Below are 26,410 nucleotides of genomic sequence, written 5' to 3' on the forward strand. Positions count from 1 at the left end.
TGGATTTAATCTGGCAGATCCACTTCTGTGCGTTCCCTCTGTGCTGTTCCCAGGACTAAGCCACAACCGTTCAACTATCTATCAGTGGCACCAGTCCATCACAATCATAATGGTCTGATCATTTCACACTTTCAGACCTGAGCCGAATGGCTCTTCCCAGTGAGAGGGAACAGCTTTTTATCTGCTGCCCTGTCACGGATTATGGAGCCAGGAGTGGTAGAAGCTTCCTAAAAGTTGGGGGGGGAACACCCCACTTGTGCCCGAATGGAGGCCTGTCCCTTATCCCCAAGACCCTGATCTCACACTGTCCCTTCCCCCGAGGCCCTGCCCCCTGCTCTCACTCCTCTTTCCTCCCCCACCACGCTCGCCCTTATGCCTTTTTAAAAGTGATGGGACTATGGCCTCCTGGTTCCCCCTGCTTGGAGCCTGTGGGGAACAAGTGCCATCTCTGAGGGGAGTTTGACGTTTCCAGGGTCCTGGGTACTCAGCTCTGCAAGACCACTGGGGAATCTGGCAGCTTTAGATAAACAAAAATCCAGAGAGTCCCATATACTCTGTATTGAATTTGCTGTTGGATTCAGTGTTTGTGGTGCCCTTTCATCTTTTAACACTTTCAGTGGATTCAGATTTTCCTGTTGAAAACACAGCTCTTTTATGGAAGCTGTTTGACTGGGGGGAGTGAGTAGGGGGCAGCTTGGGTGTTTGGGTCCCTCTGAGTGTGTAGGAGATGCTTCTGTTCTAGACCACTTCACTGCAATACTGGATTACCTTCCAGCAGTGCCCAAAGCAACAGGCCCCGCACCTGTCTCAGGCTGGATTAAGATTGTTTGGGCTCTTGGAAGAAAGGCTTTAGCAGGGTCTGTTTCTTGAAATGATCAGGAATGAAATAACTAACATCATTGTCGCCGCATTTGTCCTTTAGCTTTGCTGTGAACAGCCCACTGATAGCCCTGGGGGGAGCTCAGACATCTGAGTCTGTCAGGCTGCAGACCTGTCTCTTGAAAATTGGGAAGGCTGGAAAGCTCCTCTTTGAAGAGGAAATTGTGGCATCTCAAGTACCACTCTGTCCATGGGGCTCTAGAGTGTCCAAAACAAGCAGAGAGCTGCTGGAGAATCCTGGAAACTCACTAGAACCCTCTGGTTTTTGTCAGCAGTCTAGTGTCGTGAGGCAGGACTAGCAGTGGTTTGACAGAGGTGGTGATATCTGAGGATGCAGTGGTTAGACCTTCCACCACCATAGTGACTGGTAAAGCATGGCAGGTTGTAATGGCAGTGGGAGCGATCACCTGCACACTGGCTGCCACAATTCTAAGTGCTCTGCAGAAGTGGGGATTCTGCCCTGGGCAGGTGCTTGTGGTAGAGCAGCTCAGCCCTACTGGGCTCTGGACTGCACAATACTACAAAGCTGCGGGATGCTGAGCAAATGGCAGCAGTGGCTGGAGAAGGGTCAGATCCCCCTGCTCCCAAGCTGATCAGACTCCATTCTAGTGAGAATGAGGCTTCCTACTATGTGTGGGTTCCAGCTCAGCACTCCCTTGTACTGGAAACCAAACACTCCCCACCAGGGCTTGGTATGGTCCAGGGAAAATAAATCCTCGACTATGAGCACCTGTGGGGTCATCACTGCAGCCTAGCCATGGACCTCCAGAATGATGAGCCACCTGAGAGGGGCTGGTGCACATCTAACCCTCTGCTGTGCCTTGCATTCCAGGTGGATATCCGCTTCCCCCAGAGTGGCGCGTCTGACCCCAACTGTGTGACTGTGACTGGGCTCCCTGATAATGTGGAGGAAGCAATCGATCATATCCTGAACCTGGAGGAGGAATATGTGAGTAGTGGAGGAGGAAGGGAAGTGCAGGCCAGAAGAATGACTCTGGTCTGTGGCATAAACAGCCCAGTTAGTTAACTTCCTTGGTCGTGGAGACTATGGTCTTAAACTATAAGTCCCTGCTGTGTGTGCAGGGAGCTCAGCTCACTATTACAGGCGTACTTCTGCATGATGATCACTGAATGTCCAGATGTCTCTGGCTCCTGCCACTTGGGAGAGGAATCTAGGGTTTTCCTCCCATCAGTGTCTCACACTGTGCTCATGGCAATTTCAGCTGTTCTGTGCAACTGTCCCTAGAAATTAGAACCCCAAGTAGGTGTTGGATTGTGAAGCAGTGTCAAGGCAGCCTATGTGGCCACTGCCACGTGTGAAGTGAGGGAGGTGAATGAATAGAGCAGCCAATAAAATGGGTGTCATCTGCCTCTCTGAGAGGTGCAGCATGCTAGTCTTAGGCTGCTACTGGCAGCAATTGCTGTTTGACGCTGTGGGAGAGGGGAGACTCCATTGACTAAGTAGGGAACACAAGGTACATCACCATACAAAGAGAACCTCTCCCTGCAGCTGGCTGATGTGGTGGACAATGAGGCGATGCAGGTGTACATGAAACCCTCCACACATGAGGAGTCCAAGGCCCCATCCAAGGGATTTGTGGTGAGAGACGCCCCCTGGGCAGCTGGCAGCAATGAGAAGGTGAGTGCTGCTTCTGCTATTGCACCTCCACAGGTTCCTCTTCCCAGGGACTCTGCATGGCCAGGATGTGAACCAGAGGGTCCTCACTGTTCATTGGGGACCAATGCCTGTTCTTCTTTGAGTGCTTTCTCATGTCGATTCCATGCTAGGTGTGTGCATGCCCATGTGCACAGATGTTGGAATTTTTTGTCTTTGGGGTATCCGGAGGGCCAGCTGTGGCGCCCTCTAGTGCCACGCTCGTTTGCTGGTATATGAGGAGTCACCGGCCTTATGTCCTCAGTTCCTTCTTACCGCCCCTGGTGATTGGTCTGAGCAACTTCTCCTTGCCTTGCAAGTGGATAAGTATTCGTTTTTTGTTTTGTTTTGTTTTTCCCAGCACCTATTGTCTGTCTTCTTTGTATATAGTTGTTTACACTAGTTAGTTAGTAATTAGGTGTTAAGGGTTAGTCTCAGCAGGGATTTTGCCCCGGGGTGGGGCATGCCCCGGTCCCCGGGTTTCAAGCCTTGTTCAACCTGCAATAGGCCTGTGCCTGTTAGCAACCCTCCTAGCTGCTGCCTGAAGTGCGTGGGAGAGTCGCACATAAAGGACAGGTATCAAATTTGCAAATATCAAGGACTGTCGACCCAAACTCCAAAAGGAGCGGGACATTTGTCTAAGGGCCCTTCTTATGGAGGCTGCACTTCATCCAGTGTCTGAGCCTTTCTGCTCCGACTCTACACCTAGCACCTTGGTGTCGGTGAAGAGTGTTCTGCCCAGCATTGAGCTCTGCCGGTGTCCAAGAAGCACCTGAAAAAGCAAGGCTCCCCGGCACCAAACAAGGAGGGACAGGCCTGACTGCCCACTCTAGAGCTTTAAGGGGTTACCTCTCAGGCTGGATCCCCCAGGGATCCCACTCCTGGGAGCAGTAGGGACCCTGGCACCTGGTTGTACCTTCAATGTCTGAGGCCCTCCAGTCAGCTAGGGACCAGAGCGCCCTTCCAGTGCATTGGAGGTGGCTAAGGCTCCCCGTTCTAAGGGCAAGCCAGCCATAAGACCACCTCAGAGGGCAGTTGAACGCCATCCCTTCCCAGAGCAGAGGCAATGTTCCATGACCAAGATCCCTGACTCTGCAACCTAAGTCTCCGGTCAGAGGCTCAGGTTGCTGTCACCGCAGTCCTGGTCTCCACCGGCACAATGACCTTCAGTGAGGCATCAGTCTCTGTACGCCCAGCACCAATTGTCCTTTCACCAGCCAGTGTCCTGGCGCAGGTCTCAGCTGGTATGGGACATCTCACCTTTCCAGCACTGGTCTCCACGCCCCGGCACCAGTCCTTGGAGAGGCACTGATCACCTTACTTGAGGCACCGCTCCCTGGCACCTATGGTCAGCTGTCAGACACAAGCATCTACAGTCCTGCCTTGGTCACTGGAAAGGGACTCGTCTAGGTCAGAGTGGGACTTTAGCCCTTTGCCATGGCAGCAGCAAATCTTGTGGGCACCGGAGACTCTCTGCTCCCACAGTGCCAGCATGGTTGCAGGGTCAGTGGCCAAACCAATAGCCCAAATGGAATGCCGTGGGGCATGCTGGTGATGCTGGTGCCCCTCACACCATTCTTCCCTTGCTGCTTTGGAGAAGCAACCCCCTGCAATGACTGTACCAGACTCAGTGCACAGCACGGACTCTGATGTTGGGATAGAGGAGCACATGCCCACTCCAAGGGAGCCCTCCCCTACGGGGGACAGTGCCCCAGGCCCTCCCCCTGTGGTGCAATCATCGTCCTAGTCAGACAAGGCAGTAGCAGGGCCCTCACATGTCAGTCCCCGCGAGGACTTTAACAAGCACCAAGCCCTGCTTAGAAGGGTGTCCTCTAACTTGGGCTTGGAAATGGAGGAACTGGCGGAGTAGTCAGGCAACTTGTTCAACATTCTAACAGTGGCAGCCCCATCATGAGTCACACTGCTGATACATGAGGAGATCTTGGGATTTGCCACAGGGCCTTGGCTATCTTCATCTTTTATCCTGCCCACCTGGGCAGAAAAGAAATTTGTCCCTGCTAATGCATTCAAATATTTGTATACCCATCCGCCCCCAGGGTCGCTAATCATATTTGCGGCCAACAAAAGTGACAGGCAAGGGCAAGTGAATGCCACATAGGTCCAGCTTCCTAGCATCTTTGTTTTCCTTTCTGGAAGAAAAGTTTATTCTACTGCCAGCTTTCAGTTCAGAGTATTGAACCACCAGTCTTTGTTGGGGAGATACAATTGTAACTTGTGGGACTCCCTGCCTCAGGAGGTTGGTACCATCCTGGAGGAAGGTACATGGTGGCGAGGGGCTCTCTCCAGATGGCCTGGGACGCGGCAGATTCAGCTGCCAGGGTCTTTGTCTTGGCCGTAGTTATGAGGTGCAGTTCCTGGCTTCAGTCCTTGGGTCTGTCCTAGCAGAGGCAGTCCTCCAGCCAGGACCTTCCCTTCAAAGGCAATGGGCTCTTTTCAGAGCAAACGGATGCGAAGCTACATGGATTTGAGGATTCTTGAGCCACTCTCTGCTCACTAGGCCTGCTTTCTTGCCGTTTTGTGGTGTATGCAATTCCTGCTGCCTCCTAGATCTTGGCTTCTCTGGCAAGGCTCCTTTAGGAGGAAAAAGAGGGTTCGTCATGGTCACCCCTCCACCTCCCATTTGCCTACTCAGCGTGGCCCAGCGAAACACCGGGGGGGCCAGAAGCACTCATTTTGAGGTGCACTCAAGGACAGCACTGCAGTCAGTTCTCAGGATCCACCTTCCTACTCCTTCAACCGCCTGCGTCACTTCCAGTCAGCATAGTTGCAAATAACTTCAAACTGTTGGGTGCTCAGTATAATACCTCTGGGCTTCACCCTGCAATTCTCCTGGTGGCAATAATATTAGCCTGTAAGGTCCCTGAGATTAGGGCGCTTGCCTCAGAACCGCCCTATACGGTATTCTACGAGGTCCAACTGTGGCAGCACCAAGCTTTCCTGCCCACAGTAGTTTCATACCAGTCAAGACGTATACTTACCATCTTCTTTCCAAAACATCATAAATCAGATGAGGACCATAGATTACTCTCTCTGGACATCAGGAGGGTGCTAGCCTTTTACATAGAAAGGACTAAGCCATTCTGTAAGTCGATGCAGCTATTTGTCATGGTGGCAGACAGGATGAAGGGCCTTCCTGTAGCCACCCAGAGAGTGTCGTCATGGATCGCTGCCTGTATATTCATTTTTGCTATGAACAGGTGAAAGTGCCACCACCAGCTATTGTGATCACCCATTCAACCAGGGTGCAAGCTGCAGCAGCCTTCCTGGCCTGGTGCTGATCCAAAATATATCAGCAGGGTCGCTACCTGATCGTCTGTCCACACATTCACATTCCATTATGTGCTTACCCAGAAAGCCCAGGACAATGCTGGCTTTGGTAGAGCGGTGTTGCAAGCCACACAGCTGGGAACTCCAAGCCTACCTCCTGGGATACTGTTTGTGAGTCACCTAGAATGGAATCGACATGAGCAAGCATTTGAAGAAAAAACTGTTGCCTTCCTTTCGTAACTGTTTTGAGATGTTGCTTATGTCCATTCCACTACCCCCCCCACACCCCTTTGTCGAAGTTGCCCAGCAAGAAGGAACTGAGTGCACAGGGCCAGTGGCGCCTGATATACTGCCGCATGAGCATGGCACTCCAGAGGGCACCACAGCTGACCCTGCAGGTATCACTAAAGCAAAAAATTCTGACAACTCTGCATGTGGGTGCACACACACCTAGAATGGAATGGACATGAGCAACACATCTCAAAGAACAGTTATGAAAGGTAGGTAACTCTTTTTTTCAGAATCATGTCCTTCCCTTTTTTAGTGTATTTCTAGGCCTTTCCTGACAATTGGGAGGTCATGAGTCTCTCTCATCACCCGGAGAGCTTGCTCACACTATGTGCTAGGCCCCTAGATGTTAGTATGTTGGGTTTCTAAATTGCCCAGCTTTCCTCTGCTGCTGTCATCCTCCCCTCTGCTAGGAACACCAGAATCCTCCTGTAGAGGCTCTGAAAGGAGCTGCTAGCCTGGCGAATCTCTTCTCCACAGCTCCTGGAGCTGAGTGCCTCCCAAAGCAGCTGTGGTTGGCACTTTGTTACTGTGGAACTCAAGTTTAGGGATTTCTGACCATTATCTGAAAGGCAGGGGATAAGCTACCAAACCAAATACCTTCTTGTTGGCCACTTGGTCCTGCTGGGATGCACTGAGGACTTGGCAGGTCTCTGTTCTAAAGTTAGCCTGAGCCATAGAAATTAAGAGGTGTCAAGAACCTCTGACCCAGCTAGTGTCTCTCCTGCCACTGTACAGAAAAGCCTTCCCCGTTAGCAGGAATACTTCAATACTACTGCATACTACAGCAACGAGAAGGATAGCATTTGAGTATTAAGGTAGATCTGGCACCACTGAGCAAACTATACTTGGTGTCACTCTCCCCAAGATGTAGATGTCCTTCCGACCTTCCTGCAGAATCTGCTTCCCTGATACTCTAAATTGACTTGGTTAATTCAGATCATGATCCTTTTGTGACACATCTTAGTGACTTACCTGCTGTTTTCATGGGTCCTACTGAAACCCTGTTGCTGTACTGTCGTCTTCTGTACCTTTCAAGAACTTTGATATCCTAGAACACTCTTCTGTATGTGGCCTTGCAACAGTTGTCCTCTCCCCCTTCTCACTCATTACATCTTCATGTTGTGTTTGCACATGATATTTCTTGAATGCTTCAGTTGTCTCTGAGCTTCTTGAGCGTTGTATAGAACTGCAGCCAGCCTATATAACTTGGACCATTCTCTCTTTGCTCTAGGCCCCTGATATGAGCAGTTCTGAAGATTTCCCCAGCTTTGGGGCTCAAGTGGCCCCCAAGACTCTTCCCTGGGGCCCCAAACGATAATGACCTGGAAGCAGAAACATCTCCTCCAGCCAGCTGACCTGACACTAACCTGCCACAAATACTTCCTGTTTGAATTCTGACCCAGCGGCTGGACCACAAGTAAATTGCCCTGCGAGGTCTCCTAATGCTGTGTGGAGTGCTAGAATCCATTCTATTTGTCTGTTGTTACTGGGTTTAGGACTTACTATAAATGGATGGATGGCTCCCTTCCCCACCCCCCATCTATCCACTCTGATTCAGACACACTTTTTGTTTGAAATGTCATAAATGACTTTCATCTGCTAAGCTTCACAACTGCCAAAGTGGTGACAGTGATCAGATACCTTGAGCATGTCTTGCTAGGCACTCCAGCCTTCATTAGGAGACCTCCTTTACTGTGGCTAGGAATCAACTTCCTGTCTCATGACCTCAGGAAATAAATTTCCTTGACTTTCTAAAAAGCCAAAATGTTTGCCCTCTTTCCTTTGTGTTTATCCCGGGCCTTATCTTACTATTGTAGAGTGCAATCAGCTTTTCCTTTGAACTGCCAAAAATCCATCTAACAGTGATAGTGGATGTGTGGAGTGAGCTAAAAGTCTAAAGATTAGAAACTGCTTAAGGAACAATACAATAATCTGTAGAAGCAACAACACTGGAAGGGACCAGCAGTAACACAAGGGATCCCCTGGTCAAGTAGAAAAGCCTTGAGTGATATGTGGCACTGAGCATGTCCATGTGTAGCAGTGAGAGCCTAGAGTCTCAATGCACACTTGATGAGTCTTCCAACATGTGAGAGTAAAAATACAGCTACTTCCCCGTGTTCCCCTTTCTCCCCTTGTTTGTTCTTCCCAACAGCAGCAGAGCTGGTCAGAGCAAGGACATGACAGTATTATGGGGTGCAACAGAATTTGGGTCAGCCCAAGTTGCTATGGTAACATGGCCCAGGAGCCAGTTGATGGGAACTGCAATGCTGAAGCTACATAATTTCCCCCTCCCTCTGACAGCGTTTGGACACAAAGGGTAGGGAATTTGTCACTATTTACTATTGCCTTCTTTCTACCTCAAAAACCAGTCTGGGGGTGGCCTCCAAGTCTAGAGCATCAGCAATACTGCTACCCTGCTCCTCTCACTGTGGAGGCCAGAGCTGAATTATCTGCAGCAGGTGCAGGGAGAGTGGAAGAGCATCAATCAGCACATGTAGCTGTTAAAAACACACACATGAAACTAAGAGCAAGGTTAGGGTAATGCATGCTCTCTCTTCTCCCCCACCCTCCCAAGAGCTTTAGGACTTGGAGCCAGAAGGTGGGTTTGGTTTCGAGAGAGGCAGGTTGCATGTCAGCTCTGACCTACAGAAAGTCAAGCTGCTCTGAAGTACACAGAGGTAAAGAGCACAGGGAGAACTAAGGCCCAGGGCTTGCCACTGTATGTGGTAAATCCCATGTTCTGTACTGTAGCATCTCGGCCCCTGAGCTGTTGAACCCTAAGCACTGCCACAGCTTGCTTAGCACAGAGAGAAATGGTGTTGGGGTGTCCTACTTTCCTACCTCCATTTCCTGACTGCTTTAGCTCCTGTGCAAGCAAGTCCCCAGTCACTCCCCAATAATGCTGACTGGCACAAGGTTCATTATGTTGGAAGGCTTGTCCCAGTTCTCTTGCTGTTCCCAATGCTGCACCTGTGTCAAGTGAGGCTTAGAAATGCTGTCTTCTTTTCTCCACCCCGCTCTGGAAGAGGACCCTAGCCCAGAAGTCAGATACAAAATGTCCTGTTGCTTACAGTGAAGTGGAGAATTGCTGTCAACTGAAAAAGCCAGGTCCCAGGGCTCTGCAAAGGCAGTGGTGACTAACTTGACCACTCTTCAGCCCCATGATAGATGTCTAAAGGGGTGGCTCACTAAATGAGGGTAGTCTTCCCTCCTTTCCAGCTAAAGGGGCTCTGAAAAGGGCTGGATAACCCAGAGGGGAAGGGGTACATCTTGAAGTCATCAAGCCTGCCCTCCTCTTCCCACCCACCCCCCCAAAAAAAACCCTATCAGTTGCCTAGCTTGGCTTGAGTTAAATTCAGGGTCCCCTACATGCTAAAGGTGATGAAGTGATTGTACCTAGTACTGTTTCCTGCTGCCCCTCAGTCTGTAGCAGATGCTCTGGTATGTGCTCCATTTCCTTTATTTTCAATGTCTTCCATAGTGTATGTTTCCATGGCAATGATCCCTTGGCCTTAACTTTGGAATTTGGAGACTATATGCAAACATGTAAAAAGGCTCATGAGTATGGATGACACTGGAATTTTATAAATTCTAAAATAAAAACCTGAAACAGCTTGGAGTATTGTTTTTCTCTGCCTATGCTTTGTGAAGGGATTGCTTTTCCATGTACAGTAGGGCAGGGGCTAGCCTAACCTTTGACAGTTATTTCAGACTTTAAGCTGTCATCTTAAAGCGTCAGTTGTTCCCCATCTGGATTTACTATCTAATAACCAAGCTGAGTGGTCCTACCTGAGTGCAGGCCCCAGGGAGGAAGAGGTATTAAGGCCAGCACTAGTGTAAGTAGGTGCCCTCAGAGCCCTCTCTCCATGCCTACCAGTGTAAAGAACCCCAGCTAATGCCCAGGCTCTCCCCCTCTCTCTTCTGTAAGGGAATAGAGTACATAACTCCAAACTTCCTCTCTCTAGTAACAGGAAGAGGGAGGAAGTGAGGCTTGCTCCTGTCTGACAACATGCTGGGGTTGTTAGACTTCCCTTGAGTCTCTGCAGCAGCTGTGTAAGAGCCAGGCCTGTTGAATTGCTGCTTCCTACTTCACTGGAGAAGTGGACCTTGCTTCATTTCAGCCTGAAGCACTGCTTCTCCTACACACTGTCCTCATGCCAGCTGGGGGCCATACAGCCCACCTGTTCTCTACCATAGCTCAGAGCAAGAAGAAATTTCTTCAGAGGACATTCCATAAATTATTTCTTCCAACCCTAAAGTCAGGCAGCTCCAGGATTTGCCAGGTGTCTAACATTAGTTTAACCTGCAGGGCTCTAAGGACTTAGCTGGTATTCAAGTATGCTTGTCACTGTACTATTAATTGGCAGGCTTCATTTTATCCACTTTGAAATTTCACTAAAATAATTCATTCCTCTGCAAGGTTTCTTACACACAGACACCCAGCTCAGGATCAGAGTCAAGTTGAGTTCATCTCCTCCAAAAGAGTGCTAGAAATCACATGCTCCATGGCTGAACTCAGTTTCATTTGCACCCACATAGAAGCAGTCACCCTTTATTGTGTTCTAAAACAGATTCAACAGCAATTCATGGGGGTTCTGCTTCAGGATCAAACTGCTGCTGAGGATGAGCTTCAGGACTAGCGGCTAATGCGTGTGTAGATGTCATCTGCAGTTGGGTAGGCTCCTGGTTTTCATGCACCCCAGCTAGCTCCCAGTCTTTAGATGCTGTTTGCGTAGTGCTGGAGGTGGCCCTGACTTCCTTTCTCTCAAAGAGGGCCTACCTCAGCAATGGATCAAAAGAAGAAAGGACAATTAGTATCCACAGCATTAGAGAGTTAGAAAGTTAGCCTACAGACAGTGACCAAACTGCTTTGGCATCAGTTATGTTTAAGGGAGGAAGGCATGAGTTATGTAACCAATGAAGCCTGGAATTTTAAGACTTAGGGGCCAGAACTGACAGATAAGCCTGTCTAGAAACTACAGCCACAACAAAACTTGGGGAGCAACAGAAATGAGTGAAGAGATTATCAATGACCATGAGAAAGGGGTTATGAACAGGGAGCCCCCCAGCTGCTAATGAACATCTGAAGACCAAAAGACATAGGGTGTTACTTTAGTGCATTTCATCTGGACATCTTCCAGGCATGGGCAGTGGAATGGCTACAGAAACTCAGACTCCAGTGTAAATAAAAAGATTTCAGGGTCTGTTCAAAAGCATCTGACAGTCCAGATGTGGCCCACAGATCACCTACTGACTACCCCGATGTAGAATAAAGACCACTGGCCCCAAGATTTACCTTGTTCTCAGCCAGTGCCTGCTTGGCCAGATAACGTTCACGCTTCACCTTGATCTGCAGTGACTCAGGAATGTCAGGCAGCATCAGGTCTATCACACGAGCAATAAAGAAAATCACATGCTGGAAATAAGAGGAAAAGAGCAATGTGTCCAATCAGACAGCTGATTCTTTCTGAAGCAAGACCAGATGAGTAAGGAACAGCATGCAGGTGCCTGACTCATGCAGAGTGGCGTTCTCAGCCAAGCAACAGGAGCACTGCAGGGAATGGGACAGGCACTGAAAGGACTTGAACCAAGAAGTATCCCTCAGAGAGCACACTCTCTTCAACCCCACAAGAGAAATGTCTATGTCTAGCCGGAAAGAGGCAGTGCTGGACAGTACATGCCCTGGGGACAGGTGTAGAAAGAAAACTTAAAGTGAGAAATTGGACAGTAAAGGAACAAAACCTTAGCAGGAGGAACTGATTGAGGAAAACGAGAGGGAGATACCTCAAACACTATAATAAAGCCCAGGCGGATTGCTAGTAGGTTCCAATAGGTTAGCGAGTACCTGCCACTCTCATCCCTGTATGCACGGTACCTGGGGAAGAGAAGATGACATTGCACCTAGAGGGGTCACAGCTAGGAAAGGAGTCCTCCAGCCCTCTTGATTGGATGTCAACATCCTCAGGGCAACCACTGGTAGTTTCACTCCCCCAACTTTGCCTTCTATAACTTCCTCCACATATATAATCACTCTTAAGAATTAATAACTGATGGCATTTATGTAGCCCATGAACTGTCTGGGTAAGGCATGACTAATGCTGGCTCTCCAGGAGTGAGTATGTGCCCATTCCTCCAGGATTGGCAAGCAGCAGCAAGGTAAATCAGTCAAAGTAGAAGTAGCTGAATTAAAAAGCACATTCAAGTTCCTTCAAGACTGATTTACAAGAAGAGCACAAATAGGTGAGCCCCCCCCCACATGAAGGAGGACCTGAGTGGCACTCCCCTAGGGAAGCTAATGCTGCACTTCCTAACTCAGGTGTAAACTGGGTGTGTCTATGAAATGGTGCATCTTTTGTCCCCTAATAAACTGAACTAGACTTCGGGTCTCCCTTCCCTCTCCCACCCCCAGCTGGATGGGGCAGCATTCTCAATAATTGGGGGGAAATACTTTAGCACAGGTCTCACACAGAATTAAGTGGAAACAAAGCACGTGCCTTCCTGAGCCCATCTTTCACTCCCAAACATAGCTGGGGCCCCATAGAGGAGACTGTCCTGAAGAGAAAAACACTAGGAAAAATCAGAGGTTGCAATTCAAATGGAAAATGGGAAGGAGCTTTGTCCTGAGGCCCCCCCAGGCAGCTGAGCTGGGACTCCTACCTGCACGTGACATTGTGCTGCGAGGCAAAGTGCTTTGGAGCGTACGCCAGGGTGAAGTTAACATAGCCCTGCAGATCACTGGCGCGGGTGTATTGATAATACAGACGGGGCAAGAAGTCTGAAGTGAAGGCAATCAGGAAAGCCTGAAATAAGAAGGAAAACACTAGTGCTACAGCCAGGTTCCTACCACATTACAGATGTCCGCATACCTGCTTGAGCCTCAGGCTAAGCATTGTTACTCTGAAGCCTTGTGTGACTCTCTCCCAGTTTGCTGGACCGTCTCTCCCACCCGAACTCTGACCCTGCACTTCCTATTGAGGCAAGTCCCCAGTGAAAGTTTGGATTGAGGCTTGCCATCCCTGCAGGTTACTGCTCACTAGCAATTATAGCTGCAAGCATTTATTCCTCAAATGCAAACACACCCTTCAATACTGCATAGCTCTCACTGGTCATTGAAAACCAGGACTGTCATGCTTGGGAATTAAGCTGCAGAGATGAGGAGCCCGTCAGAGCAGGCTGTGTCAGGCAATGCTGCTCCAATAGTAGCAAGGGGTTACTGAGCCAGAGGCCCGAGCTGCAACAGTCCTTGAATCTGAGTGTGGTTCTGTCACATACGACAGCTCTGTGTCCAGTTACTATATCGTGTCTACAGATTGCATTTGCCAAGTGAAATTTCAGTAACATTCTCTTTAGTTCTGGCTTTCAGTCCCCTGTCCCTGATACCTATCTGCACAGTGGCTGCCTTCAAACTCCAAACGAGACCACGATGCTACATGATTATATTAACCAAGTGTCAGCAACGTGGCTGGCAGCGTCTGAATGCTGGGAGCTGGCTTCTCCCTCTCCCTCACTGCCCAGCACTACTCACGTTACTGATGACAGCCAAGTGGGTGATGACCTCCAGGATATAAAACCAGATGCCAATGCTCTGGGCCCGCTCGGCCACAGGACGACGGTACTCGCAGACAAACTTCTGTGCATCAAGGCGGATCTCCACCCAGTTGTTGAGCAAAGCGAAAAGGGGCGCCAGAGGACAAGCTGCCACAAAGATGGTGATGAATCCAAATTGCAGGACTGTTGTGCAGAAGGAAAGAATCATCAGAGCTTACATTCACAGTGGGCAAGGGGAGCAGAGGATGGCTTGTGTGAGCTGTGTTCAGCAGTGATCGTGGCCTCTCTGGTCCCCCTTCCCCTCCCCACTGTCTCTGGTTTCCGAAGGATGAGTACAGGGAGTACCCGGGGAATATGTTGCAATCCAAAGATCTCTGTGGGCCCCTGTTTGATTTGTTTCTGGAGATGTACTGTCTCTGCTTTCCATCTGTAATAGGCTGCCAGCATCACCTGACAGACCCTGGTAGGCCATGAGGCATGCTTTACTAGTATAGGGATGCCTGTATGGTGTACCGGCCAGACGCTCCTGGCATGAATGCAACTAGACCTGGGGGTACCAGGATAGTGAAACCTCCGCCCATGAGCCAAACAAGCTAGACTGGTAAAAGCACTGCTGTGCTGGTATAGCTACATCTATGTGGGCTTCTGCTGGCACAGCTCTGTCAGCCATCACCCCTAGGCACCCAACTGACACACCTGGGCTGGCAGCATCCATAGTGCAGCCATGGCTGAGCAAACGGTTCAGAGAGCTAGTGCTGACTCACTGCTGTGACTGGCTCCATAAGGAAGCTGAGAGCAGGGAGGTGAGAGGAGCCTTCAAGCAGAGGAAGCTGGGATGTGGAACAGATTGGGCTGGAGCCTTGGGTAACCAAGCCTGAGATGGAGGCTTCCTGTGGGATATTCTGTATATCAAGCCAGACCCAGCAGGGCTGTTTGGCCAGGGTGAGACGGGGCAATAGAACCTGCTGCATAACCCAATTTCTGCTGGAGAAAGAGGAAAAATTCTCTGCCTGGGCTCCAATTTCCCTTCCAGGAGGCAGAGTTGTGTCTCTGGAGTCAGTTTCACAAGGCTACTACCTCTAATGGAGGGTTTCCTTGGACCTTTGATTGCAATCCCAGAGCACAGAATATTCAACACCAAGGCTAGGCAGTCGAGTTCACTCTCTCTCTAGGGCTTCACTCAAGTGAACATGCTAGAGAAAGCACTGCTTCCCAAACCATCACCACTAGCAGGCACCAGAGGGCACATCAGTGGGATAAGTGATTGACGCACACGCCATCAACACTATTGACAAAAGTTTCCTCCCTTGAGGAAGTCTCTGACCTCCAGCCTCTTCTCCTGGTGCGGTCAGTGATCAAGTGACCCAACCTGGCCAGGACACTTTGCTAGTGGTCTCCCAAGGTGGCAGACTTGGCCTTTGGTTCCTACCCATTTCCAGGTACTCGTCAAACAGCCCCTCACAGACCAGGAGCTCGTAGTTGCTCTCCCAGGGTGCCTGCTGCACCAGGCCCAATTGGGCTGCCTTGCTTTTCCTCTTTCGGGAGTGGAGCTTGTACCTTTGCCACCAGCCTTTCAGCTTCCTGGGGGAGCAGAGAAAGGAGCGGTCACAGGAAGGGTGATGTCCTAGCAGACACTGCAGTGGCCAGTCTCACTCTTACTGGCCTGATAGGCTATGCTGGCTCTTCAAGTTGCCCTGGCATTTTCAGGCAGCTGGCATCAGAGGGACCTTTGGCAGTGCTGCCAATACGGCCTGACCCAGCCCTAGTCCCAGCCAGGAATCCGGGGAGTGGGGGGAGGGTCTTTGCTTCTCTGTTATAAACAGGGCCAGACTCTCTAGACCAGCTGGGCTAGGCTTGGCATCAGAGTAGGGTGGGAGCAAAGGTGGTTTTAAGTCCCCTGTCTGTGTCAAATTGTGGGGCGAGGTCCCAGTGAAACACTGCTCTAATGCAGTGCTACTCAAAGTGGTGGTCCGCGGACTGCTTCCGGTCCGCGAGCCATCAGCTGCCAGTCTGCGTACACATTGGAAAAAAAAAAAAGATGCCAGTCCCCCACATCAGATAGTTTGAGAAGCACTGCTCTAATGGATGCCCAGCAGCCCATGGTCCGGCACCTGGGGATCATTGTCAGAGATGCCTTTGCCCTGGGAATGACAGAGGACAAACGTGGAGAGACTCGGCTGAGCTGAGCTTGGACATTACTCCAGGGGGTTAAACTAGATGACCTCCTGAGGTCCCTTCCAATCCAGATATTCTATGATTCCAGAAAAGGGCCATGAAAAGTCCTCCCAGCTCCAGCATTCCTGGCCTGATATGCTTCCCGCAACACCTCCTCTGGCAGGAGCTCATGCTAGAGAATCCGTGGACAGACAGAGCTTGCGGACAGGAGGCAGGGCAGTGGCAGTGGGAAGCCAGAGGCTCCATAATGCACACGGCTAACTTGCCATGAGACCTATTGCAAAACAACTTTGTTCTGCTTTGACTGGTCCAGGTGGGCTGTGGGTCCCCCATCCTCAGTGTCCATCTGTCAGCCCAAACGCCTACCAGCAATCACAACCTGTAACTTTCCCCTCTTCCTTCACTAGTGGGAGGAGAGGGCTGTGATGACAAGCCCTGGCACATCTGGGCACTGGTCCTGTCTGAGCTGGGGCCCGTAGGTCAAACCATAGCCGTCAGACCACTTGGGGTAGGTGATGCAGCCACCTGCCAAGCACAAGCCAAGCAGATGGGGCCACACACACAGGTGCCTTCACACTGACTGAGCTCTCCCCTCGTTCCGAATCTATCACAGTGCCCCTGCATGGAGACATCCCCACCTGCTCCCCCATAGATCCCTGTTATAGAGCTTGGGCAGCAGCTCCCTTTGATACAATGGTTTGCCAGAAGTCAGACCAACTCCCCCCTTCCCCTGCTCCCTGCCGCCCCCCTGGTAGCACACTCAGTACTTACGGGATGACTATTTCCTGCACATTGTTAATGACTTGCTTTCCCACCATAATGACCAGCAGCTCCTGGGCGAGTTCAATGAGACAGCCTCCAGCCCCACACTGGGTGGGAAGGACACAGGCACATCAGCTTTGCTGCATGTTCCCCTCAAGCTCAGAAGGATCGGGCGGGGGTGGGGGGCCCCTTTAGGTTCCACCACCCACAGGAAAGGCTACTCCTGAGCCACACACGCTGCCCTAACACAGCATAGCAGGCCAGTGCACTGCGACCCCCAGCACCATCACCACGTCCTGGAGTCAGTGGAGCCTGGGGAGGAGGCAGCCTGCAGCACCAAGCCCCCGGCTGCCATTCCCAACCCTCAGGGTAGCCCCAGGGGTCAACTGCTGGGAACAGTGAGCCAGGAATGAGGGGCCCCAGTTGCTGCCACTAGTCTTTGGGCAGACGGGCAGTGGGGGGCTCCTGAGGTGCCTGGGGCAGGGGTGGAGTCTGACCACCCCCACTTCTCTTTGGTCCTGGGGGGATGGGCAGAGACGGGGATTCCCCAGGCATGCCACTGCTCCTCTCTGCGCTATGCCCACATCCTGCCTGGGCCCTCCGCACTCTGAGAGGAGTCTGTGTATAGTTCCTGACAGAGGCCTCAGAGGCAGCGAGCAAGCTTGAGGTGGGGGCAGTGCGGGGCAGGCTGGGAGCCCACTACACTGGCACTGAAGCTGGCCATGGCCTCCCTCCTCTTCTGGCCAGGGCTGTCCTGAGAGCTGTGGAGCCTTTCCCTGTGCACAGAGCTGGGCAGCGGCTGGGGCGTTTCCTGCTACCCCAGCAAAGGGTCCCCATTCTGTTTGGCAGGTTACCTCACACTGTCCCTCACCTGAGACCCCCACCTCCTTTTAACCCCATGCTCTGGTGTCCCTAAACCTCCGACTGCCAGACACTGCTACTGGATGAAGGGGGATGGACACTCGCTAATTGCCCTGTTCTGTTCACTCCCTCTGAAGCACATGGCACTGGCCAGTGTCAGGCCCTAGACCAAAGGGACCATTGGTCTGACCCAGCATGGCCCTTCCTGTGTTCTCAACCTTTATCAGCAGATACTCACGTCCTCGTTGCGAATCCCAAGCATGGTCTTGTAGTGCCCTGGATAGCCTACAAACCTGGGAAATCCAGGATGGCAAGAGAGAGCAATAAATCCACAGCTGAACCCCTTGCTCCCTCCCCCATCAATCTCTTATTCCTCCTGAGGCTACTCGGGATGTGGTGCTGTCGTACACCGTGCCCTGCTCCCACACCCCAGTCACCCTTGTCCATTGGGAGGCTGAGGATGCTGCTCAGCCAGTCCTGCTGGATTGAATGGGACAAGGTCAGATCTACTTCATCATCATCTCCCTCAGCCCACATCTGAAGCCAGCGCTGATGATACCTTATGGATGTGCACGGAGGCCAGCCCAGCCTGCCAGGAACATCCCGTGATGGAAGCATGTATGTCAGGAATTTCTCACTCATCCTGTGCCCTGTTCTTCCCAACAGAGGGGAAACGAGGGACACAATGCAACGGTGCCTGACTGTCTGAAAGGAGATCATCAAAGGGCACCCGCGGACCTGTTGCTCATGTTAATTTAATTTTGTCCACATATGAGAGGCATATGAAGCAAAACATTGCTGGCTGAAATTACCCCCAACACTCCCCTGCTTACCCCTCTGCTTCAGATCCCCTGTTTCTATCCGTTCTGGGGAGCAGCATGGTCCTGGATCAGGCCCAGGCTGGGACTCCAGCCCTGCGTGCCATCCCCAGATTTGTCACTGCCATGCTGGGAGACCTGCAAAGGTCATGTCACTCACCTGTGCCTGTTCCCTCTCCCACCCACTGTCTGTTTCAGTTTTATGCTCCTCAGGTCTGGGTCTCACTGCACGTGCAGCACCCAGCAACACAATGGGGCCATGATCTCAGCGGGGGGTCTCTATATAAAATAATGGCGGTTGGGGCCTTGCAACAGGGTCTGCCAGTTGCTGATACAGCAGACCTTCCCCATGCAACACAGCAAGAGTCTGTCTTCCTTTCAGAATACAAGCTCTGCACGCAAGCACCTTCGTCACCACCAGGGAGCAGAAGTCCCGAGTTGCCCAAGGAATCTCAGCTCTACGCTTTGGTGGGGCTTCCCCACGGGCATGTGCTTCCCAAACTGAGCTGCCCTGTTCCCATAGAGACCCCTCTTATACAGGACCCCCAGCCCCAGTCCCTCAACAGTCTGAACAACTGGCTGCGTGTGCCATGGGATCATACACTGAAAAGGCCATGTTTCTGAGTAGCAGCCGTATTATAGCTCACCTTAACTGATCGCTCTTGTTATAGTGTGTATGATAACAGCCATTGTGTCATGTTCTCTGTGTATATCTATCTTCTTACTGTATTTCCCACTGCATGCATCCGATGAAGTGGGTTTTAGCCCACAAAAGCTTATGCTTAAATAAATTTGTTAGTCTCTAAGGTGCCACAAGTACTCCTGTTCCTTTTGAAAAAGTCATATAGCTCTCTGACATGCTCACTGCATGCCTGGATGGATACAGGGCTGTTTTAGAGCTACATAGGCACAAGGGGGGTTTCTAGTTGCTCCTTCCCACATTAGAATAGTGCTGGGAACCCCCACGTTCCCTCGCATGCTGCTCATTGCCTCTAGATGGCAGCAGTGCTGCAGCTTCCCTGTCTCTCTCTCTCAGTGGTTCTCAAACTTTTTTTTCCACCACATACCACTTGAAAATTGCTGAGGGTCTTGATGGACCATTTAATGATCTTTCCAAATGTTGTTTGTATCGTTAGCTAACTACTGTAAAGCGCTTTGGATAAAAGTGCTATGTTAAACAATAATAATTAACTTTTTTTGTTCTACAAATAAAAGCACACAACTAATATCAGTAGTCTTACCTTTCTAATGTGAAGAATGTGCCCTCTCTCTCCCGCCATGGCAGTCCCAGAGCTGGGGCTGGGAAGGGGTCTCTACCCCACCACAGAGCTGAGGCTGGGAAGGAGGAGAGGTCTCTCCCTGGCAGCCGCAGCCCTGGAGCTGGAGAAAGTCACCTCTTTCTCTGGCTGCCGCAGCCCTGCATGTCCAAAATTCCCCCCACCCCCTCTTCTCACCCCACTGCCCGCTCCCACCTACCCCCATTCCCCCCAAGGCCACCACCTCACCTTACATGTGTGTCTTCTCCAGGGTCCAGGCACCTAATTAGTGGAGCCATGCCTGCGCAGCTCCACTAATTAGTGAGTGGCCCTTCATTCTCTCTTGTGCAGCCCCACACCAGAGGGAACTATCCGTAGACCACTTGAATGAAGCTCGTGGATCACTGATGGTCCGCGGACCACAGTTTGAGAACCACTGCTCTAGGGCTATCCACAGGTAATGCACATCACCAGGTCCCCAAGCCGCTTACCTCTGGGCCAGCCGCAGGAACTCCAGCCACCAACTGAGATGGGATTACATTTGGAGGAGGGGACTAGAGCTGGGGGATGGGTGGGGGAGGTGAGAGCTGCCCTCCCCTGGAGATGCCTTACCTGCCCTTGAAGAACGCAATGTAGATTGGAGAAGAATAGAAATTGACAAACTGGAAGACAAACACTTTGAAGGTGAAAGCATCTTCGTACTTCGTCTGAGTCCGGTGCATCTCTGTGGCAGAGCAACACACACAGACAGCATCAGCTCTGCCCTGCGGCAACACTCAAGGAGACTACCAGCACTTACTCCTGTCACCCAGTAACCATGGCAACAGCATCCGTAACAGAAGAACCTGGATGACTGTGTGTTGTTTAGGAGGCTTTTTTGTTTGATCTTTAAGATGTCTGTATTTTTAAAACTCCCAACAACTGCATGGTCACCTAGGATTTCGCGGGTGTTATGTTGCATGGTACGACCATGCAGAATGTCATAGCGACAGCCAGGATAGAACCCAGTTCCTCTTGTGCACAAGCCCATGGCCCTGCTTCTTGACCCTATGGAGAATCTCAATTAGCAGTTAGCAGTAAAGGGCCTATGACACACACTTGTACAGTTCTGATTCTGTCTAGCTGAGGGCAATAATGTTGTACTGTACATATAAACTAGCTACTAGCAAATTCATTAGAATTATTTTTTCTTTTTAAACAGGCTAATAAAGATCTTATCCTTTAATATTATTTCTAGAGCTGGTCAAAAAAATTGCTGTATATTTCTGCAAAAAAATTAACAAAAACATTTTTATTTCATGCAAGTTAGAAATTTTTGGCAGAAAATATACAGCAACTGTCACTAAATTTCAGTTTATTGATTAAATGAAAACCAAAGCTTTTGGTTTTCCACCCAAGCCAAAGAAAGAAAATTTCAATCAAAATGAAAATGTTAATCAAAAAGATTGTTAAAAGAATTCAGCCCTCTAATTATTTCCAACATCCCTCCACACACACACACACACACACACACTGCTTTCCCCCGGCATCAGCCCTGCACCTGCAGAAAGCCATTGGACACCTGACTACAGGACTCCTGCATTTTGATGTTTTGCCCTATGAGACAAATTCCTTCCTTGTGTCACACTATCTAGCTTGCAGGACCTAAGACAGCGCCCAGGAAAACTGGGAAAGGTGGCAACCTTGTGACCCTACACCAAACACCTGCACTCATTCCCTGCCTTGGTACCTCTCTACTTTGATTTGAGCCTTTCCACCTTTCTCAGTTCCTGATCTGTCTGGATCCTTGTCTTTCCGCCTTTTCCCTTGTGCACCTAAATCCAATTTCTTTTAGCAGCCCCTGCTTAATTGTGTAAGAATCCAACTGAAGACAATGGATCAGATTCTCCCCTCCTGTGTGAGTGGGTGTGATTCCCTCTCAAATCGGATGGCAGTGTTTCACGCTTACTTTGTGCAGATGAATGTGATTGCAATGTACAAGTTGCAAAGGAATGGGGAGCCAGGTTTGTCAGGAACTGTCCCAGGGAACCACAGTTGAAGACTGTGCAATTTCCCTTCCACCACTTACCCCACTTGGTAAGGAAATGGGCCAGTGCAATGTAAATTTTAGAAAGGATGAGGATGAAGATTAGATTCACCACTGAGCCCGTGAGGCTGGCAATACGAGATGCCTAGAAAAGAGGAGAGCAGAGGGAATGAACCAGAACATCCCCCGGGACTTACTCAAGCCCATTAAACCCCAGGGCAGAGCTGGCTGCATCTACCTCTTACCGATGCCACAAAGAGGAAGTTCCCGGATCTTGACACAAGGATGCTGATGATCGCCCGGTACAGGATAATGGAGATCAGGAACATCACAACCACAGCAATCTGCAAACACAACCCAGTGGCCATCAACTTGCCATCAGGAACTACAGTGTGTTTGGCGGAGCTGGGCTTGCTCTGATCTCTGGGGGCACTGGCAGCTATGGGAGAGCCATGCAGGCAGTAAGAGGCAATCAGCATGCAGAGAGGAGGCAGTCATGCCAGGAGCTGCAGACCCCATGAAAGACCTTGAAAGCCAGGCACAGGGCAGGGGCCTGCAGTGCCCTTACCATCATGATGATGATCATCAGTCCAGCCATGACCCGTTTTACGCGGTTCTGCTTGGGAAAATATGGCTCCTCTGCTCCGGTAATTGGGTTCTCCATTGTCATAGGAGCCATGGCAGTGAACTGGGGTCGCGGCCGCTCCTAGGACAGTGGGAAAAGGCATTGCCTTGATTTGGCTTTGTACGGCCTTGGGAGTTCAGGTGTGTGACAGAGGGCCAGGCCTGTACCTCAATGTCCTCGAAGTCGGAACAGTCCCACCGGTGCGCCAGGGTGGCGTTCATCCGCTTCCAGTACTCCAGGAATGTCACCGCCCACAGGGACATGAAAATGCTAAAGAAGATGGTCCCACCATGGTCGAAGAGGCGACCTGCCTATGGAGCAAAACAGGGAGAGTGAAAGGAACACTCACGGGACCTGCAGGAGGAAAGGGATGCTAGGATGGATCCTGAGAGCAGCAGAGTGCTAACTTATTGGGTGTGTGAAGGGGGTGAGGGCAGGAGAGAGAGAATAAGTTTCTCTCTGGGACAGACAGGGAGGTTCCCCAGGGGAAGCATAGGGGTTTCAGTAAGAGACAAAGCAGCACTGGAACTGATCATCTACAAGAATCAGAGTGCTGGATCAGTCTGAGTCCCTGGACCCACACCGGAGCGCTCCTGAGGCAGCAGGGAGTCACTGATGAGTGGCAGCACAGTGCACAGCTGATTTGCCCACCTGTTGCCAGTACCAGACCCAGGCTGCTCCAAAATACAAGTCGTGGTATGCAGGAACAGAGGCATAGGGGCAGGGTAGACAGGGACCGGGATTCCTGTGTATCTGATCAACCAGAGCTGCCTGTGCTGTGCTGAGAAGGTGACATCAGGGTATGGCTTTGGGATGTGCTGGGAGCAGTTCACAGCTTGGGGCCCCATACAGGCTTCATCCCCAGGCTCAGAGCAGGACCCCTCCCACTCTGAGCATTCATCTCTCCCTGCACAGGGAGGGGGCCTCAGCTCCAGACAGGCACCAAGGGAGAGTCTTTCCTTATTCTCTCTGGATTTGCTGGGAAGAGGCTGGAGCCACAAGGAGCTCCACGAAGGAACCTTACCTCAGCACTATCAAACGCTCCTGCTGGCGAGAGAAAGAGTGTTGGACCAGATCCCCAGGTGGTGTAAATCAGCCCTAGCTCCACTTGGAGCCAATAGGCCAAATCCCCAGCTGGTGCAAGTCTGGACCAAAACTGAAGTCAATGGAGCCACGCCAATTTACATCAGCTGGGGGGACTGGTCCATTATGTAGTTTACAGAGGGAGGAGTCAGATTAGCCCAACAACATAATCCCTTAAGCATAGGATCTTGCGACTACCCAGCGCAGCAGAGGCTTGCTGTGCAGAGCAGATCTACGTCCTGAGGCAAGAAACGTCCATGCAATAGTGTGAATCTGCATAGCCAGTTCAAGCTTCACAAAGCCTCTTCCATGCTCTGCAGTGCTTTCCACACACACACTGGAGCAGCACCTGAGGAGAAGCTGTCCCCGAGATCTGTCTCTGCTGCTCCACTCCATGTGCAAGCAGCAAAGTGAAACAGACCCTCTTCTCATCTCTGCAGCATGACCTGCTCCAGTACCAGAAAGGAGAGGCCTTGTACACACAGGGAGAGGAGAGGTGGGAGGGAATCAGACAGGGAATGCAGGGGAGGGAACAAGGAGGGATAGCAGGGGGAAGCCAAGAAAGAGGCAGCGGACCTGGGGAGGAATAGACCAGGGAGGGGATGCAAGGGAGAAGAGAAGGTGAAAAAGGGGGAGGAAGAGCTGGAGAGGGATGATTTGGGGAGGTGGGATGCCAGCGAATATGCATGGCTGGGAGGAGGGAGACTAGAAAGAGGGGAAGGGTCCAACACTGCTGATGGGAAGGGGTGAGGAGAGGTCCTGGGGGAGGTGAGTCCTGGTGCTCTCTCCTCTCACACAGGAGCATGTCCCCCGAGATGTCTCCTCTAGTGTCATTAAGATGAAAAGGCAGAGAGCAAATCCCAGTTCATTGTGCTTGTGCAAACAGCCTGGTTATTGCCCCTCCCAGTGCATAAACACAGCACCTCCCAGCTCAGCCAGGCCCTGGCGCAGAGGTGAGAGAGCTGTGCACACCTGGGCACTCTAGCAAGCACCATCTACAGGCAGACTGCAGGATATTCTTTCTTCCTGGCCTTCCACTCTAGAAATTAACCACTGGGAGCCACAAACCTCACCTTGAACATGCTGCAGATGCTGGAAAGCTGCCAGTGTGGGCACTCCTTGCACAGCGGGCACATCTGGTACTGATCCTCGCTGTCACAGATCTCTTGCCTGGGGTAGCGGGGAGGCAGACAAAGAAAGAAATCAGGACCATGGTACATTCTCTGCTGGAGGCCACCCTTTCACACCTCTTGAGGCCTCATTCATAGAATCATAGAATCATAGAATATCAGGGTTGGAAGGGACCCCAGAAGGTCATCTAGTCCAACCCCCTGCTCAAAGCAGGACCAAGTCCCAGTTAAATCATCCTAGCCAGGGCTTTGTCAAGCCTGACCTTAAAAACCTCTAAGGAAGGAGATTCTACCACCTCCCTAGGTAACGCATTCCAGTGTTTCACCACCCTCTTAGTGAAAAAGTTTTTCCTAATATCCAATCTAAACCTCCCCCATTGCAACTTGAGACCATTACTCCTCGTTCTGTCATCTGCTACCATTGAGAACAGTCTAGAGCCATCCTCTTTGAAACCCCCTTTCAGGTAGTTGAAAGCAGCTATCAAGTCCCCCCTCATTCTTCTCTTCTGCAGACTAAACAATCCCAGCTCCCTCAGCCTCTCCTCATAAGTCATGTGCTCTAGACCCCTAATCATTTTTGTTGCCCTTCGCTGTACTCTTTCCAATTTATCCACATCCTTCCTGTAGTGTGGGGCCCAAAACTGGACACAGTACTCCAGATGAGGCCTCACCAGTGTCGAATAGAGGGGAACGATCACGTCCCTCGATCTGCTCGCTATGCCCCTACTTATACATCCCAAAATGCCATTGGCCTTCTTGGCAACAAGGGCACACTGCTGACTCATATCCAGCTTCTCGTCCACTGTCACCCCTAGGTCCTTTTCCGCATTCTTTCCAGTGATGAGGGACTAGCCAGGATGCCATGAGATCCCATAAACACTGCTCCTTAAACCAATCAGAGGGTTCTGGGGGAGCAAAGCTGCTGAGCACTTTCCTCCTGCAGGTCCCCAGGTGATAGTGCGGCACTCGGAATCAAAGCTGGGATGCTCACATGGCAGCACAGAGCACTGGCCCTTTTCTGCCCCACCTTGGCCTGGACAGAAACACCTCATGGAGTTTCCCCCCAACAGTTTCCTCTAGTTAGAGTTTAGCCATTGCCCTGCCATGTTGGAACCTGGGCCAGACAGCAGACCCACAGTGCTGGGAGGAGCGGGTGGCCACATGCTGTGAAGACCTGGGTGACATTTCCCTGTAGGGTGTTTAGGGGACTTTGACCCCCTCGAAGTTGGGTTGTTCACCAGGAGTTTTGTTCAGAAGCCTGTGAGAAGCCAGGTTTGCTCGACAGTCAGCGTGCGAGTTGAGGGTAATATGGCCTAGTGGACTGACCTCAGAGGAGGCAGCCAGGAATTGCTGACTTCCAGCCTCCCTGGGGCTTCCCCCACATCCTCCAGGCTGGAGACAGGTAGGGACAGAAAGGGGAGAGAGGTTGGCACTTACGCAGGTATGTCGCTCAGCATCAGAAATATGCCTGCGATGAAAACCAGTGACCCCACAACTGCAGCAGGCAAGAGCCAGCCAGCATAGAAACCTAAAGAGAAGGAGGAGAGAAGGCCAGTCCCTCAGAGTGGAAGTCTCATTGCAAACACAGGACCTGTAGCCAACCTGCACCTTCATTGCAGCAGCAGAGCCCAATTCGGAGCCCCACATTCCAAGTGAAACCAACTGCAAAGCAAGGCATTGCATCCCAGCAGCTGAAGGAGAGTCCCCTGCCAGCCATTGTAAAGGAGGGTTCCTACCATGTTCTGCACCACACGTTCTCAGAGGTCATTTGAGGAGTGGTGGCTTCCTCCTGTCTACATGCGGGTGAAAGGGGAAGTTAAGGGTTATCCCACCCTGGCATTGACTTCAAGAGCCTCCTGCTGGCTGTGTTGTCACCCTGAGACGTGACCTCCAGAGAGGCTGGGTTTGATAAGGGCCATAGAGCAGGACTTTCAAAGCCATTCAGTGCTGACTCAGTTCTGTTCCCACGGAGCAGAGCTTACTCAGTGCCAAGTGGCAGTGGGAACCCCACCTT

The 26,410-nt window shown here is 51.1% G+C and overlaps 2 protein-coding genes across 14 annotated transcripts in view; one reads left to right on the forward strand and one right to left on the reverse strand.

The window, feature by feature from the left end:
- Positions 1-26,410, forward strand: part of LOC119861508 (high density lipoprotein binding protein) — a 152,578-nt gene that overhangs the window by 72,618 nt on the left and 53,550 nt on the right. For 6 of the 12 annotated variants that reach the window (XM_043491601.1, XM_038416729.2, XM_038416728.2 and 3 more), the window contains 3 exons: positions 1,712-1,828; positions 2,390-2,518; positions 7,344-9,423. In XM_043491601.1, coding sequence (XP_043347536.1) covers positions 1,712-1,828; positions 2,390-2,518; positions 7,344-7,430 — 333 coding nt within the window. In that variant the 3' untranslated portion in view covers positions 7,431-9,423. Of the gene's footprint in view, positions 1-1,711; positions 1,829-2,389; positions 2,519-7,343; positions 9,424-26,410 lie in introns of those variants that run through there. The other 6 variants (XM_043491595.1, XM_043491599.1, XM_038416731.2 and 3 more) reach the window with 1 other exon arrangement.
- Positions 10,615-26,410, reverse strand: part of ANO7 (anoctamin 7) — a 28,024-nt gene continuing 12,228 nt past the window's right edge. The window contains exons 4-19 of one of the 2 annotated variants that reach the window (XM_043491603.1): positions 25,834-25,924; positions 24,340-24,436; positions 22,351-22,494; positions 22,127-22,264; positions 21,804-21,902; positions 21,601-21,703; positions 20,145-20,579; positions 19,518-19,656; positions 17,697-17,751; positions 16,607-16,704; positions 15,030-15,241; positions 13,638-13,843; positions 12,770-12,912; positions 11,897-11,987; positions 11,409-11,528; positions 10,615-10,888 (exon numbers count right to left, since the gene is read on the reverse strand). In XM_043491603.1, coding sequence (XP_043347538.1) covers positions 10,697-10,888; positions 11,409-11,528; positions 11,897-11,987; positions 12,770-12,912; positions 13,638-13,843; positions 15,030-15,241; positions 16,607-16,704; positions 17,697-17,751; positions 19,518-19,656; positions 20,145-20,579; positions 21,601-21,703; positions 21,804-21,902; positions 22,127-22,264; positions 22,351-22,494; positions 24,340-24,436; positions 25,834-25,924 — 2,363 coding nt within the window. In that variant the 3' untranslated portion in view covers positions 10,615-10,696. The remainder of the gene's footprint in view (positions 10,889-11,408; positions 11,529-11,896; positions 11,988-12,769; positions 12,913-13,637; positions 13,844-15,029; positions 15,242-16,606; positions 16,705-17,696; positions 17,752-19,517; positions 19,657-20,144; positions 20,580-21,600; positions 21,704-21,803; positions 21,903-22,126; positions 22,265-22,350; positions 22,495-24,339; positions 24,437-25,833; positions 25,925-26,410) is intronic. The other variant, XM_038416732.2, reaches the window with a different exon arrangement.

The sequence above is a fragment of the Dermochelys coriacea genome, chromosome 9 (genome assembly GCF_009764565.3).
Source record: "Dermochelys coriacea isolate rDerCor1 chromosome 9, rDerCor1.pri.v4, whole genome shotgun sequence".
Taxonomy (NCBI): domain Eukaryota; kingdom Metazoa; phylum Chordata; order Testudines; family Dermochelyidae; genus Dermochelys; species Dermochelys coriacea.